At 36.4% G+C, this 17,609-nt stretch overlaps 1 protein-coding gene across 1 annotated transcript; it reads left to right on the forward strand.

The window, feature by feature from the left end:
- Positions 1 to 7,770: 7,770 nt before the first annotated feature.
- On the forward strand, positions 7,771 to 16,125 carry LOC104497887 (pre-mRNA-splicing factor CWC22 homolog; the record flags this gene model as incomplete). The annotated part of the gene is made up of 6 exons (XM_010141188.1): positions 7,771 to 7,848; positions 8,849 to 9,001; positions 9,899 to 10,026; positions 10,954 to 11,055; positions 11,157 to 11,341; positions 15,542 to 16,125. Coding segments are annotated over 6 exons (1,230 nt in total), but the record flags the coding sequence as incomplete, so codon positions are not given.
- Positions 16,126 to 17,609: the final 1,484 nt, after the last annotated feature.

Here is a 17,609-nt window from a genome sequence, read left to right on the forward strand (position 1 = left end):
GTAACTGCTGTGCAGCACAAGTGTTTGTATGCTTAATACCAGTAATGGATCTGTCACACAGCTCTGACTCGCAGAAAGAGGATTGTGGTTCAAATCGATAATCTGCAGAGTAGAACAGTACTGCTTTTTGGCATCACGGATTAGCACCAGGTGCTGAGGGCAATGTCAGCAGTCTTGTCTTTATTTACTAGCCTAAAATTGTTGTATTCTGACTTGAAATGAACACATTTTTCCTTTTGCCATGAACTGAAGTGCTGCTTTTTCAGAAGTGAATGATGCTGTTAGACAGAAACATCCATTTCCCATCTGATTTGTATGCAGTTAATTTTTAGTCTCCAGTTGTATATTCTCTTTTCTCAAAATATTCATCTGTTTCCACTCCTCATCCTTTATTTTTATCCCCACCTCTTTTTTGGGGGTGAAAAGTTTGCCTACTAGTATCCTATTTTTCTTTCTCTAGAAAACACTGTTTCTTTCCAGTTTTCTGAGTTCACAAGCCCAGGGTTTTTTTCCAGCTTTCCTGTTTTTCTTTTTTTCTTGACTTTTTCTCATTCATTTATTATTGCTCCCATATTCTGGAATATATCTACTTCTTGTATCTGGATCTTGTCTTTAAACTGTTCTGATTACACTTGAAATGTTTCTTGCCCTTTTTAATCCTTTTTAGTGTATCAAGAGATCCTTTTTTAGTCATTAAAAATTGAATCTTCTGAAATTTATCATTTTCTTTTATTAATCTGTGACAGATGTAAGTTATATGCTTTCTCATTTCTCTACCTTTTGTCTTTTTCTTGTTGTTGATTTGACACACTTTGGTATCTTAGTAATTTAAGTGGTTGAAATTCTTCCTTTTCACAGTAAATTTAATAGGAGGAGGCTTGTTTTTCTTGGTCTTACTTGGACCAAACTGAAGCCTGCAGAGCAAAAGTTGAAAAGCTTTGTTGTCATCAGTGCTGCAGCCTGTGAAGAAGCTGTTCTAAACAAGACTTCCAGTTGCTTCTTTGGGCATATGGTCACTCTTGGCAAAGCACGCTATTTCTGGTTTTTAAAAAGTACTGTTGTTATCTCTGTTAAAGCTGCATTAATCCCATGCATTACCAAAGAAGAAATTTGAAATAAATTAAAACTGCAATTAGAGGAATATGGTATAACCAGTTCTGGCTTCTGGACTACGAGGAAAGCAAACAAACAAGCCTGACTAAAATGTCAGAAGTAGACTTTTTATTTTATGCTTTCCCGTGACAGATTTTTGTTGCCTCTGTCCTTGAAGGAGTACGTTTCATTTTCTGATGTTTTTAGTTGAAAGAAAAGGCATTGAGGATCCTCACAGTAATATAAATCTAGACAGGAGTGACAACTACTTAGCTACAGAATTGATCTTTCTTTAGGAAAACAAGTATGAGGAATAAAGATTTATTTCCTTTTTTTTTTTTTTGAAAGGTGCTACTGCCTATAGAATACTTATTTTAGAAGGTTCTTAGCGTCATGCAAGCTGAGAGCAGAAAGGGAAATGTCTTTTTTTTCTGCCTAGACTCCCTCAAGCGCAGGGGAGGGGGAACAACCAACCAACCATACATTGTTCTTGGTCTTTGAAAATGTGCCTAAAACAGTTCAGTTGTGATGAGAACTAGACTCATATACAGCTTGGAACTTCGCTAAATTAAATTAGAGCCTCTTCTGTAAGAGTATCTGCCTCTCAATACAGTTATCCCAGACAAAAGTAATGGGTCACAGGATATTTTTTTTTTACATGAAAAGAGAAAAGTTGTTGTAGGCACAGCCTTCTTGAAAGAATTATGCATGCATTTGACACATTCTCATTTTTACAGGATGGTGTCACACTTGCTCTAAACAGCCCTAGTTGGAGGGGTGGGGGTGTCAGTGTCTCTCTTGGGCTATTTATGCATTGGGTCTTGAAGATACAGAAGTACTTATTTGGACTTGACATTCAATGAGAATGTAGTCCAGGAACCTGGTAAAGAGTGGGATGGTCTGAAGCTGATAATTATGTTCTGATCAAGTTGATGAATTCGATTCATTGGTTTCCTTTGTTACTGCTGGGCACTGCAACTGGTAGGTTTGGCTTGGCAACTGCACCTTGATTAGCTTGCAGAGTTGTTACTGCCTGTAAAAGGTCCTAATTTTCAAGTAGGTTTCCTGTCTTTTGAAGCAGGACTTTTTGTAGGCCTGAGATGCTGAATCAATCTCAATTTTCATAATTTATCAGTTAAACAAACAGTACATAACAGTACTTCTGACATTGAGGTTAAAAGTGTTTGACTGGAGTTCTATTAATGCATAATCTTAATTCATTTCCTTGCTTCTGATTTTGTTTCTAATGTCTGGAGGTATAAGCCTAATTACATGGGTACACCTCATTTTCTGAGCTATATAGTATTTTAGCCTGGACTATCAAAGCATTTAGTCCAGACTTTTCATTCAACTTAACTGTACTTCATTTCAAATCCATTGCCTTAAATCTGCAAATTCTGTCAAAATCAGAATGATCTTATTGTCAAACTGCTCATCTCCATATCAGCCTAGCTCAAGACATTAGTTATCTTAGTTTCCAGATGTTTTAGAATAAGAAGGTTGAAATAAGATCCGAGGTCTGTTCCTCAGGCATCTTCAAAAGGTGTTGAAGAAAGAAAGGATTTATCAGTGTTCTCAGTAGCCTTGAGTTTAAGATGGGTCCACACTACCACAAGAAATTTGACTGATGTTTTTTCAAGTCAAAGTGTTGATTTGTATACTTGTTATTGTCTGGCAATTTTACACTGATCAATGTTTTTACAAATTACGTAGTATTTTTGACCTGGTTTTCACACATGTAGGAGTCTCAGAAGACTACAACATCAAAAAAAAATCCCCAAAACTCCAAAACAAAAAAAATCCTGCTTCTGAACACCCTCTATAGTTAGGATATAAAATTTTTATAGATAAGGTCTTGCTTTTTCAATGTCTTCAATTTGTGTAACATACAGTGCTGTTGACATGAGTGTACATCTGGAGATACAGAACATCAGGAAATGCACATATAGGGGCATATCGAGTTAAAATTTTGAAAGACCCATTAGTGGAACCAGTTCACCCTCTTTCAGTTCACCCCTCTCCAGTTCATAAATTGAAAACAATTTCTGTTAAGTTTGGTAGACAAGAGTGACCTAGTTGCTTTGACTGATCTTAAGCTTGTGGATCACGCAAAGGAACTGAGCTTTGGCAGGAGGAAGCATCAAACATACAGATGGATTATTCAAAATATCACTTGAAATAATTAGTAATGGTTTAAAAGAGTTCTTTTAAACCATACCTGTGTGGGTTGAAGTCCCAGAAACACAAGTTAAGTTTAAAAAGTACTTCTTTAAATACATGTCACCTATTAGATAAGATTATTTTAAGCATATGCTCATAATGAGTTAAAATTTTTCAGCTCTCACTGATGTTTTCTACCAGAAAATAAATTTTAAAAAATATCTTAAGACTCATTTTCAGCTATCTTGAGTGTTAAAGCTTAATTTTTTTGTTTTTTGAAAACAGGCTGCATGCACTTTATAAATGTGGCAGGTGATACTGTATTAAAGTATTTCCATTAAGCATAAAATACAGTTTTCTAAAATTGCCTACCTTTGACATTAAAGATACTAATGAGGTTAAAATAGCCAATTTCAAAATAAAATTGGGAAGCTCTTTGACTTTTCTGTGTGGTATATGTTGATGTCTACAAAACAAAAGTGTAAAAGACAAGCAGAATTACGCTGTATTTGTGTGTTACTGGTAACAAGTATTAGCTAAAATTCTGATTACACTTTGATATTCCAAACAAATGTTTGCATTTAACCTAGGGAGATGGAATTGCTCAGATAATCTTAAGTGATGCCACTAAGGTAAAGTTTTCAGTGTGTAGCCTTCAGGCGGAAAGGAAGCAGGTACTCTGGGGCTTTAATGTATTATTTCACCAGACTCCTTTGTGTGTGTTGCACACTTGTAGCAGCCTGGTTAAAAACACATCTATTCTTATATCCAGTTAATGATTCTTGTGTGAATTGTGGGTCTGATTTTTGCAAGACTTTTGATAACCATATTCAGCTTTAAGCATACCTTGCTCTGAACATAAAACAAGCTGTGGTAAAAATGGTAAATAAAGGGACAATTAAAGTTAAGAAAGACCATTAGCTGACCAAACAGGACACATCTGGAGACACTATGGTAGTTGCCCAGAGCACTGCATGTGGTTTGCCAAGAGGCCACCTGCTACTGAAACACCTTCCGTGACATTGCCAGCCTTGGCTCAGAGTTAATTTGTCAAATAAAGAAGAGAAAGAGGGGAGATGCTGGAATGAACAGGCATGTGTATGGTTACATGCATTAAAATGTGCAGCAGTAGAGCAGTAAGTGGAAGTAAAAATACAATTCAACAGAAGCAGGAAAAAGGGAAAAATGTAGCATCTACAAAAGGAGTGCAAATTTAATGTAATTCCAATTTCACGTTGATTTAAACCAACCTATGTCCTTTACTAGGCTTGCTTCCAGCAAATAAATTCCTGTAGTTCCTTGCGTGGTTGTAGAAAACAAGTGCTGGCATTGATCGTTTTATATTCTAAGAAGCTACATTAATTTACAGAGTGGGGATGTCTCGTTATTTCTTCAGCTTGTGTGTGCAATTGATGGAACAGAGCTGTGTAGCTGGCAAGGAAAGGGAGGTAGAAATTGTATCCCTTCCAGCTAGGGAGGAGAGAGGGAGACCTCCTTGTGGAGGAAGCTCCAAAATTGCAGCCTTAGCTGAATGCAAATCTTTAAAGAAATAGAAGAAAAAAAAGGGAAGAAATAGAGAGGAAAGGGGCGGGGGGGGAGCCCATGATCAGAAGGGAATGAGAGTGAGAAAGATGAGTTGCTTTAGCTCTTCTGTGCAGTGAATATAGCCTTTGTGTGAAACTGAGAGCATATAGAGTGGGCAGGGTGTTCTTGTTTTTTAAAATGGTAAAGCTGGGGAGAAAAAGCAAGTCCCATTTTTCTGTCTTTTCCTAGTTTACCCTTTAGCATCTTTAAATGTACAATGATACTTGCAAAATTAGATTGGACGATGGTCCATCTAAATGATTATTCTGTTTGGTAAGAACTGTTTAGGGAGAACTGTAAGAAATGCAGTGCATTTAGAGAGCTTTCTCCTTCTGTCTTAGTTTTGGGAAATGCCATTTTTTTCCTATGATACAAGAATGAATTAAAGCTCATTACAAACATCATTCACCATCTCTATTGGATGTCAGATATTTTCAAAACATTTTACGTAATGATTGGCTTGCTATACATACTTTCTTAATGAAGCTCACTAGTCACCTGTATGAAAACTGTTGAACAACCCAGTATGTATAAATTATATATATAGATATATAAATTGCCTTTAAAATGGGAAACAAAACCTTTGGGTTCTTTAAAGCAAGTGATGGAATAGAAACATAGGAACTTCTGCTATAATCATCACCAGAAGTGTGATCTTCGGGAGTACAGAAATGAGTACATTTAAAGCTGTAAATGAAGCTTGAATTGCCATGTGAACTTGTTGCATCTCTCGAAAGATAATTAAATATTTTTAAAGATTGTTAATTTTTAATCCGAAAGACAGTTACTGTAGACCTAACCTTGAGTTGTTTAGATAACACTAGCAAGAATGTGGGCAAATCTATTTTCATGTGTGTGGTTATTCAAGATACCCTCCTAGAACATTGTAATGTTTAATTAAAATGTTAAAATATTTAATTACTGTAAACCACAGGGGATACCAATGGTGTAATTGCATTTAAGATGAGGAAGAAATTTGTTTTTCAAGTCTTGCTGACATTATTAGCAGTGGCCTCAGCACTTTACCCTTTTTATTGTTTAAAAACTGATTAACTGCAGCATTACTACAAAACAGAGTAATATAAAAAGTTAATACGCATTTTAATACATCACACTAACACAGTGTGACAGCGTTGAAAGGAATGCCTTTAAACACGTCTGCAAGTTGGTTTGATACATTACTGCCTCATTATTTGGAAGGCGGTATTTTTTCTTGTTCAGCATGATTGGCTTTTTCTTTGTTTTGAGTTTTTATGATAGGCAAAATGTTTCTTTATGGAATATGTGCTTGGAAGAATGGCACAAGTGGGAGAATGTGAAATCTGGTATATGTTACAGTAAACAGGTTTAAGATGCAGAGGACAAAATGCTTGAAAATATCCAATAATTTTTATGGGAGTGTTATTAGTTTAAACATAAATTAAACTAATCATGAAAGATACATGACTGGCAACCAAAAACCTGTTTGGGAATGTCATGAATTTGTTTCTGCTATGGAGTTTGTCTTAGAAGAAAAAATTAGTAAAAAGTTAATGGAGAAGGACTGCAGTCCTGTTTAAGCTCTGTGTGTTTCATGGCTTTTGAGTTATATAAAAATATTTACTTTACTTGTATTTAATGTGTCAAAATGTGCCCCAAACCAGATCATAGGTGTATTACAGTCTGTAACATAGTAGGTCAGAGGAATCTGTTTTTAAACTCGTGTGTGCTCACTTGTCCAGATCGCTTCTCTCGCACAGTGAAGGGCTCTGGTCCTAGAGGCGAGGTACAAAGCAGAATCCATCTCTGTGTGTTGCCCTCTGGTTCTTGGTTTGGTGTGTGTGAAAGGCAGGGGTAGCTGTCAGAGAGTGATTCAATAATGATCTTTGGGTGATGGTATTGGGGAACAAGGAAGGAGTGAGCAAGACAACCTGTATTCCAGGAAGACTGGCATTAACTGTTCTAGATAGTTGGTATTAGTTGGAAGGAGACCATCTTCTGCAGGACTGACATAGATGGTGCTTACATCCATGCCCATCATGGAGATGGGAAAAATGGAAGGCATGCGCTCTGTGCTAGCAGATACACAAAAGTTTAAGAAGGCTAATCTGGCTAGGCTTCCTCTGCCCCTCCCTAGGCAAGGAGGAGAGATGCTCTTCTACAAGGCGATTCAGAACATGAACCTAAAACAGCTTCTTTAGAAAAGTTCCTCTCACTCTCTTGGTTTAAGAGGAAGTCTTGGCATACTGGCCTTTCAAGGTTGAGTTTAGTCTTCCTGAATGTCAGCCTTGGGCCTCTCTTGTGAAGCAGTTGCAGTGTCTTCTGCTTGCCTCTGGTAAGCAGACTTGGTAGTAAAAATTATAGCTGAATAATTAAACACATCAGTATATACTAGGTATTTCAGTTAAATACAGATATTTCTGATTTTTGAAATACATTGATAAGCATGCACATTGTATTTGAATTTCCAAATGGCTTGTCTGGAAGCCATTTTGATGGTTGGAAGCTGCAAAAAAATCTTTTTCTATAAATGCAGGGATTGGTGCTATTTGAAAAAAACAAACAAACAAAACTGCTAAAAACCCAAACCAAAACCCCAAAGCCCTGAAAACCTTCCTTTTTTATCTTATACCTCTTTGTACTATGGTAAGGTCAGTTTCTAAATCAGTTTTTACCTTGAATGGTTAGATGAGTGTGTGTTAACTCATAAATCTTAGCTTAAGCAGAAAAGGAAATTTGAATGGAAAAAGTTCGTATTTATGTCCCAGATAATCTCTAAAGCATGAGAAATTCAGGAAACTACTGATACAGCCAATGAAGTTTTATGTAAGTGCACTTGTTTCAAAGCTATCATCCATGTAAGGCTTTCTTCAATGTTTTGGTACTTAGTAATGACAGTTTTTTTGCTGCTACAGTGAATTTACCTAGAGAAAACTATTTATTTTCTTAAACCAGAAAGAACTCTGCAATATGATACTTGACTGCTGTGCTCAGCAAAGAACATATGAGAAATTCTTCGGGTTACTGGCAGGGGTGAGTTCTCTTTTCAGATTTTACACTTCATGGTAGATAATTTAATTGGTTTACTCTCTTTTTTTGTGCGTCAAACAAGTTTTAATGGCTAAATAAAACTAATAGTCTCTATCATTCTGAAAACTAATAGTCTCTATCATTCTGAAAACGGTTATATTAGTTGGTTGTATTAGTGGATTGAATTAACATTTTGATTGTAATAAGCATAGTGTATGCAGGAGGAGAGAACTAATTTTATATCGTTGCAGTTTTTGCCTCTCTTCTCATTAAAGTAGAAAAATAAATCAAAGGAATGGTACTAAAAAGATATGAAAGTATTATGAGTTATGAAAAAATAACCTTTTTGCAGTGTTGAAGCTTAATTTTGAAGACTCTAACCAGTTTGTTCAAAGCTGCTTAGTAGGTTTTCTTTGGAGCACAAGACAGATCTGACTAGTTAAAATACTTCTCAAGGGAGCAAGTTATGCTGAAGGGGAGTTTTTTCTCCATTTGTGTTTTTGATCAAGTATTTGAGGCTATACTTCTGGTGATGGTCAGTTACGAAGCACTAACCATGTGAATCTACACATTGGGTAGAATATAAACATTAATTTCCATGCTTTTTGGAGTGTTTATGTCCAAAATGTCTTACCTCTGTTCCCTGCTGCCTCTCTAATTTTACTGCTGTTTCTCTAATTTTAAATAGTCATTCAGTGGTGTCATGAAAAAAGTTACATTTGATCAGGTTATATCAAGGGAAGATCCTGCATGTACAGAAGTAAAAGAAATGGCTGGATAATTTGCTGTAGTTAAAAATTGATAGTTACTATTTTGCATTGTGGATGTTCTGACAAACTACTGAGAGCTATAAAATAATTTGAAGGTATTTTCTTCGCCTTCAAGGGTTATTTAAAAGGAAAATCTTGCAGTAAATATTAGCACCATTATGTCACATGTAGGTTATTTGCGTGTTTAATATGTTTTTTATTCTGATTGTTTAAATTGAACAATGTCTTCTCAGCGTTTCTGCATGTTAAAAAAAGAATATATGGAATCCTTTGAAGCTATTTTCAAAGAACAATATGATACCATTCATCGATTGGAAACAAACAAACTGAGGAATGTTGCCAAGATGTTTGCTCACCTACTGTACACCGACTCGATTCCCTGGAGTGTAAGTAAAAAAAGGCTATTGTCCCAGACTTTTTTTTTCAGTAATTAATCTCCACTATTTAGAAATAATATATAGTAGTTTCAGTGTTTATTCTGTAATTGGAACTACTTGTGTTGGTAGCAAATGATTAAGTATCTTTTCAGATGCTGTTGAACAATTCTGTGTTGCTTTGTCTCCTCTTTCTGCCCCCTGTGCATCATCATCCTCCCTCCCCCATTCTTAAGTAGTTGATTTACACTGTTATTTTACAGAACTCAGCTGGAATCAGTTGATTAAAATGTACTTTTTTTAACATTTTGAACTTCTAATCAGCAATGTTAATAGCAGAACTCTAAAATCAAGCCTAAAGAAACCTTTTTAAATTAACTTTATATATAAAACTAAAAGTTCTATAGAATTCTGAGAAATTTAAAAATACTGCCGTTTTGTGATTTAAGTGACAAATAAGTGAAAGCAATCTTGCATTCTGAGATCTAATAATAGAAGATTAAAAACGAAGAAAAAAGGTAACTTCTCTTTTCATGCTGTTTTATTCTTGTTTCACAACCTAGTCTAATTGCTAGTGCTAGTCCAAATATTTCACTTCTTTAGAACTTAAGTCCCAAATCTTCCCTGAAGTTCACACACCTGATTTCTTTTACAGAGCTTTCCTGGATAAAATAAATCCTTAAAAAGTTACTGGCATAACTGTGATCAGAAGCTGCTCCCAGGTGGTAGAAAAGAATTTTTGAGGAAGAAAGTCTTGACTAGGATTTACAGGGTTCATATTCTTGAAGGAAAAAAAATAATAATCAGTCTTTTACTAGTTATTTCAGGAGGACAAAAGTTTTTAAGATAAATAAAAGAATGTATGTTTAAACAAGTGTTTTTTCTAGATATCTTTCTAAATATTTTCAGGTCCTTGAATGTATAATACTGAGTGAAGAAACTACCACATCTTCCAGCAGAATTTTTGTGAAAATATTCTTTCAGGAACTCAGTGAATATATGGGACTTCCTAATCTAAATGCAAGATTAAAAGATGTGTAAGTTGAAATTTTATTTTCAAAACTTTAATGACTTTCTTTATCTGAAAGAATACAGGTAAGAACTCTGTTTTCAGCTTAGACTGCAGTTCTGTAGCTGCAGCACTTCAAGAGTAAGTTCCTGTATAGATTTAGTCATTGCAAAGAATCCCATTAAGCTGAGTGTGTTACCATCAATTTGGGGTCAAGTATGTGCATTTTTTTTTCCCAGTGATACTCAGCTCGTGTAAGAATTTTCCAAGTGCAAGTCTGTTTTTAGTGTTGTCAGCTATATAACTATGTAATAAATGTTACTGTGGGTTCTTTTTCTCACAAAACTTAGAAAAAAGCGCATAACTATTAATAACAGTTTTTTCTGGAATTAGTTGCTTATCCTTAAGTATAGTGTAAATAGCACATTCCTTTAAGCCTGTATGTGATTTAATGCATTGCATTCTGGCAATGTTCCTTTCAGTTGCTCGAGCTATTTCCTGTAAGTTGGGATTTCTTTTATGTGTGATGAAGAGTTTAGGAGATGCTTTAGCTCATGTCAGCTTAAACTTGAAACTATGCTTGTCGCCCTTTTTGAAGGGATTTCAGCATAGGTACCTAGATCTTTGAAATTCTTGGTCAACAGGTATTATCCTTTGCTATCACAGGCTACTGCAGTTTCATAAGTCTCTTCAGGGCTTCATAAAATCAGGCTTTCTGTTGTTGTAATCTGACAGTATATATCTATAATTATTCTTTGTATGAAGAATTTTGTTTTCATAGTAGACCAAGTTTTTAAATAGCATTTTGACCAGATATGTCACAGATATAAACAATAAAAGTATTGAAATGTGCATGAATGTCCTGTGGAGATCCATACAGTTTCTTTTTCAGTTTCTTAATGAGAATTAATGTTAAGCTGGCATGGTGTTTAACTTAGATGTTTGTTTCCATTAGAACATTGCAGACTTTCTTTGAGGGATTATTGCCTCGGGATAACCCAAGGAACACTCGCTTTGCCATCAATTTCTTCACATCTATTGGCCTTGGAGGACTAACGTGAGAAATACTTTTCTGGTTTGATATTTACATTCCTTCTCTCTCCCCTCCACCCTGGGGGGAAAAAAAAAAAAAGAAATTTTTTTTTTTTTGTTAATTAGGGATGAATTACGGGAGCATCTTAAAAACGCACCAAAGATGATAATGACACAGAGACAAGACGTGGAGTCATCTGATTCCTCTTCGTCCTCAGAGACAGACTCTTCCTCAGATTCTGATTCTGACAGCAGCAGTAGTAGCTCAGAGTCATCCAGCAGCAGTGATTCTTCATCTAGCAGTGACTCAGGTACTTGAACGCTACGTGTAACCATTTACTTCTCTTATATTTGCTTCTATACCCTCCAGGACTCCCGTTCTTGGCAGGCCCCGGCCGTCCCGTGCCCGGGTCTGTGATGTCCGGAGGTAGAGCAGCAGCTCTTTCTTGGGCACCCCCTTATCGTGGGGAAAGAGCTTGCGTGCCCTTGTGAGGTTGAGAGCTGTGCTGGTGGTGGCATGTGCCTCCGGTGGGGTCTCCCAGGCCAGACAGGTCTCAGCTGAAGGGTCAGACAAAGTGTGTCCACGGGCAGGATGGGCTCACTAGCCTTCGGGCAGCCATCCTAGGAGAAGGACCACTCTGACTCCAAACCCGGGCAGATGGAGCTCGTTTAGCCTTGTAAGGCATCCATCATCTAAGAGAAGGATACTCTAACCAAACCTACGACCTGAGGACTTCGCTGTCACCGTCCAAGCTCGCTAGGCCCTGGCAGATGAACCTCAGGTGTAAAGGGTGGAGCCAGTTCCACGCACGCTGGTGCCTCACCTAAAAAATCCACCGCGCAGGCCCGAAGGGTGCACTCATCGCTTGCAGTGAGCGTGGGAAAAGCCCTTCCCAGATCTTCGTTCACAAAGCTAAGCCATGATGATGATGATTTGCTTCTATACACCTAATTATTCCTATATATGCTTGTTTTGAAGAAAAACTAGCCATAGACAGTGTTAGTTTCTCTGCTTTAAAAACTAATAATTTTTTAAAACTTAAAAGTTCTGAAAGCCTAAATATTGCTCATGGAAATTGATTTTAGAATTTAGAAAAACTCTAGTTCCATTTTTAAAGACCTAAGTATCTGAGGAACATTGTTTTGTAGATTACTTCTTTACACAGTCGATACCTGTTGGACTCTACTATCACTTCAGATTAGTGGAGGTTGGGGAGATTAGTCATTCCCTATTAGTGTGGGATGTTTACCAGTGAACTGTAGAGACTAATGTTTGCAAGTCTTTTTTGCTTGGCTCGATTGAGCTTGATACCACTTGTGTCCTTCCCATAAGTAAGTGCTTCTTCATGGGTCAGAAATTACATTGTTCAGTTCTGGCCATGTGTTTACATTTTATTCTCCAAGTCTAACTTCCAGTTCCTCTTCCTCTGGAAAAGTTTGTTTGGTGATAATAGTGAATTTCTCTGCAGAGAAATTTCCAAGGAAGAATTAGCTTTTGCTGACAACTTAGTATTTTATAGTTTTATGTATTATAATTAGTGTTTGGGCATCTTATACCATCCTGCTGATGTTGAACATTCTGTTTGACATGATGTCATAAACCTTGCTATAAAGTACGTGCTAGTACGAGTTAGTGTGTGCAGCCTCCCCCAATATATATGTGAGCAGATGATAACACAGCATGACTTTTGATGGCACAGAAGCTTGCTGATTCAAAGTTAATTTGATTTATTATGTGCCTTAGAAATGAAAATGTTGATTAATAAAATAAAAGCAGTGTGAACTGCTCCTGCTTTGGAAATGCATTTCTGTTCTCCATTGCAGTCTTAACTGTACAAAGTCTGATTTGTGTGTCATCACATTAATCGCATTAATGACAACAAAGTACTAGAGGAGGGCACAGTTAAACAGGGTCAGAGAAGGCGTTGTTGGTTCAGCAAAGAGCCAGATGGTTCCTGCATAGACAGCTGCAGCTCTGCTGAGCTGCTTGGTAGGAGCCAGAGAGTTAAATCTGTGGTGACAAACTGAGTCTGCAGTCTGAACACTTTTGTAGGTTTAGGACCTTGGTTTTACCACTTGCCCTTTCTCCATTCAGGAACACATTCATTAAAACTTGCATTTAGATATCTTTGCAGGCTGGTTTCACTTTTTTTTTTTCCCTGGTTCTTCTATACTTAAACACAGGGGTCAGAACACTCTCTACTAGAGAGAACTGTAATGGTAACCTTGGTTGAGGTCCATTAGTGGTTTTAACTCCAAGTCTTCCTGTGTTTGCAGCTTTAAAAAACTGTTTGCAGTCATGTTAAAGACTTGGTAGAGTTGAGAGGGATTTTTCAGAGAGATGTGCTACAGTATTTCAGTGGTTTAGCAGTGCCAATGTATAAGAGAAAATTAAAAAAACTGCTGATTAGAAATTGAGCATACAAATACATTACAGATTACTGTCTTACTGACAGTTGATGTGTGGAACGTCACCAGCTAGCTTAGCTCCGTGCTGCTCTGGAGAGGTCATCCAGCCAAAGCCCAGCAGAGGACAAAATTTGTCTGTTAGCAAAGCAGCTTGTTCTGTTGTACTTTATTTCATCAAGTCTTTCTCTGCATTCTCATGAACGTAAAAAATAATAGGGAAAACACTATTTAAAAAAATCTATCTGAATTTATCCATCATTGCATTTTATCAGAGTGCCAGGAAGACTTAGTTCAGACATGAGACTAGCCAGCTGCTGTAGAATTCAGGTATTTAATGTACTACTGAATCAGATAATGGCTGTGGTATTTTCAAAAGGTGATTAGAAACAGCGGATATTATAGAAGCACGTGAATTAATGATTATTCTAAATGGCTGTTACTGATAAATACTGTCACATGAAATCTAGAGGTTCCTTACAAAGAGCAAACAAGAAGAGTAAGGCTTCTTCCTCTGAGATGAGCACTACTGTGTATTTAGAAATACAGAAGTTAGATTTAATTGTAAGTTATTAACAAAGCTGTCACTATTTCGGCTGTAAAGGAGCCAGAGGGCCATTGTTACGTTGCTACAGTAGCACTGTCTTAAGCCATTTAGTGTGCCTTTTTTTCCTCAAAGAATAGTGTTGGAGACCTTTTTTCCCCATCTGTTGTTTCTGGTTTCCATTAACTGATAAGTGTTTCCAGGAAGTAATTGGAAAAGTAAATTATTTTAAGAGACTGTGTGGTCTGGGAAAAGTGATTTTTTTTTTATTTTTTTTATTTTTTTTTTTTTTTTTTTAAAAAAGTGAGAGTGCTTTGCTATATGGCTTTGCAGCCTATGCCTGATCCTTTGGTATCAAGTCAACAAGAGGATAATGATGGGTGGAGGTTCTCAGGCATGACTTGCAGATAGCGAAGGGGTAAGAGCCCTGCAGGTGGATCTGTGCGTGGAAGCCGCATCTGGACATATTTAATGAACTAACTGGGGGGGGAAAGGAAGATTGTTGGAGTTTTGTTAGTACATAAAGTTTCAAGTCTCTTCAAATACAAAAGCATATCTTAAAAAAAAAAAAACCAAAAAAACCAACAACCAACCACACTTGGATCAGAGGTTTGCAGAGATTCCTGTGCAGTGAGTTACACTACTTTAACACTGATGCAACTGCTCAGTAACATTTTGCATCCAAGTGTAGGTTTAGGGTTTTTTGTAAGTGAGCCACAAGTTTCTCTTTGGTTTGAGCTGCATCATTTTTTTTCAGTATCTGTATAAGCATTGTAAATGGGATGAAATGCAGAAGGCTGTTTCCCTAGTACTGGTCTTCCAGTACTTAAAGTGGGCCTATGAGAAAGATGGGGACAGTCTTTGTAGCAAGGCCTGTTGTGACAGGACAAGGGGTGATGGTTTTAAACTGAAAGAGGGGAGATTTACAATGAGGGTGGTGAAATGCTGGCACAGGTTTCACCTGTAGATGGGGATCTACAGAGAGACAGTAGATCCCTAACCCTGGGGACATTCAAGGTGAGATTGAGTGGAGCTCTGAGCAACCTGATCTGGTTGAAGATGTCCCTGTTCACTGCAGGGAGGTTAGACTAGATGACCTTTGAAGCTCTCTTCCAACCCGAACTATTCTATGATTCTTATTTATTATTTGTATGCTTTTAAGGTTTGGGGGTGATGCATTGTGGCCTTGCTTTTTGTTAGTAACAGTGGAGTTACTGAGAAATTTTGAAGCTTAAAGGAAAAATACAGAGTAGTCTTGGACTTGATAGTCAGTTCACACTTTTATGGAGACTTTATGTAAAATGAAAAGCCTGTAATGCAGACAGACATTTAAAATAGTGATTACCTGCTCAGTTAAAGAATGAGTCAATTGTCCCCCACTGCATGAGACACTCAGTTGGGAGCAATAAAATCAGAGCTCGTTATTTTGAATCCTTTGTCCAGATACCCACAAAAGTTTTCTGACAAAAGATAACTCTCTAGAACTTTCTATATAGTTTAACAAGTTAAGCATAATAAACAAAAATGCAACCTTATTCCCACTATTTTTTTATAATTTCAGATGTTCCTAAAGCCAAGAGAAAGAGAATGCAAAAGAAAAATAGAGAATCTGATAAAGTTTCCAGGAAAAAACAGGAAAGGAAAAGGAAATCACTTGAAAAGAAAATGGGAAGGAGGCAGCAAGAGGAAAAAAGTGATACGGAGAGCAAATCAGAAAGAAATCACCGAAATGTGAGAGAATCACACAGGAGAGATGATGTATCAAAATATCATCACAGAGATGAGTCCAATGGCAGAGATGGTTACCATAGTGGAAAGGATAGGAACCATGAAAGAAATAAGGAACTAGAAAATAAACACAGTAATTCAAAACTGAAGAAAGCAGAGAGAAGAGCTTCTTTGTCTGATGATGAAAATTACAGACACTGGAGCAGAGATAACGGACATCGCAGCAGGAAGAGAGAAAGATCAAAATCCAGAGAGAGAGTCCATAATTCAAGTCCAAGAGAAGAGGAACAAGAAGACCGATACAGAAATGGTTCAGAGAAATACCGAGAGAAGTACAACCGTTATTCTGACCAGTACAGAGAATCCAGAAAGAACGAGGACAGACGAAGGGAGGATTCCCCACACAGACGAAAGTAACAGCTAAGCAGAGGTTGAGATAAATGCGCATTTCTGAGCAGTTGAAACTGTATTTTAAAATCTATTGCCGAACTTTCTTTAAAAAATAAAAAGATTTTGTACAGATAGTTTGCATTTGTAAATTTTACCAGACTTTTTCAACTTTTCAGTACGACTTTTTTTATAACTATTGCATTGAGTTTTTCAGTTAAATTCTTCCTTTGGAAAGACAACGCTGTTTATTTTGTGAATAAAAACCATTAAGATCTCAGTAAAATGAGTGGTTTTGTCACTTAGTTTCAGGTATTTGTAACTGTAACTTTATAGTCTGAAATACATGGTTTTTTAACTTTGTTGATTGAAAGTCGGGTACGAAGGTTAGGTTTATAAATGTAAAAATTTCAAATTGCAATCTGAATGTTAAATCAGAAAGCTTTATAAAAATTTTCCAAACATCAACACGAGTGCTTCGGGCATTCTGTAGCTGTATGTTCTTTCAACTTTATGAACATGAAAACAAGTTTGACCAAAATTTTCAGGAAATACTTCAGCTGATTTATTTTTTTTTTCAGGAGTTAAAAATTCAGAAAGCAATATTGCTGTTTTAAATGTCACATTTGAAAGTGTGTCAACTTGTTCTGTTACTTTTCACAATGTTTTTTAATACTGTAACATCCTGAGCTAGTTACACTTGTGATCTTAAGAGATGGGGGAAAAAAGTTGTTTTTTTCCTTTAGCTATGAATTTGATTTTTAAAGTCACAGAACTTCAACTCTAGCCCTACAAAGAAAGTATTGAAAGAACATATTTTACAGTATGTTAAAAAAAAAAATCAAAATAAGAGGTGTTTCAAATCCTTTTAGATGTTTTGAACTACATGGCTTGATGTATATTATATGGCTTTGAGTATATTATAAGCAAAGTTTTTTTTTTAAAAAAAAAAAAACAAATCTCAGTTGCTGCCACAGTTTATAAATTGCTCTGCTGGAGTCATTTGAAGCAACTAGCTCAATGTTCATTGTATGAGTAGTGAGTCAAAATCATTGAGTTAAGAGTCTTGAATCTCATTGGGAACTAAGGAAAATTTTGAAAGTCTGTCAGCAGGAAGTAGGAAACGGAGTGGACGTGGTCCGTAGAAAAGACAGAGGTGATTGGTGTACATTATGCAGTCATTGCTGCCAAAAGACTGCTTTTTTTACTTCTTGAAAACAATTGCTGGGCATATGAGATCTTACACATTTCATGTGTCAATCATATCTCCTCTTGTATAAAACATAGAAAATATACTTGAGCTGTTTTATAACAGAAAATAAAACAATTCCTAAGGAAGGAGATCAGTTTTGCCTATATCGTCACAACATTTTTTTCTGAGAAAAATGTCGCTTTTTAAAATTTTTTTCTGTATTTAGCAGAATTTTTTATTACGCAAAAGCTTGAGGAAATATCAGTCAAAAACTTTTGCATGGAAAATAAGTTCTTATTGCAGAGAAAAAATAAGGTTTTCT

The sequence above is a fragment of the Buceros rhinoceros genome, unplaced genomic scaffold (assembly GCF_000710305.1).
Source record: "Buceros rhinoceros silvestris isolate BGI_N320 unplaced genomic scaffold, ASM71030v1 scaffold23038, whole genome shotgun sequence".
NCBI classification, from domain to species: Eukaryota; Metazoa; Chordata; class Aves; order Bucerotiformes; family Bucerotidae; genus Buceros; species Buceros rhinoceros.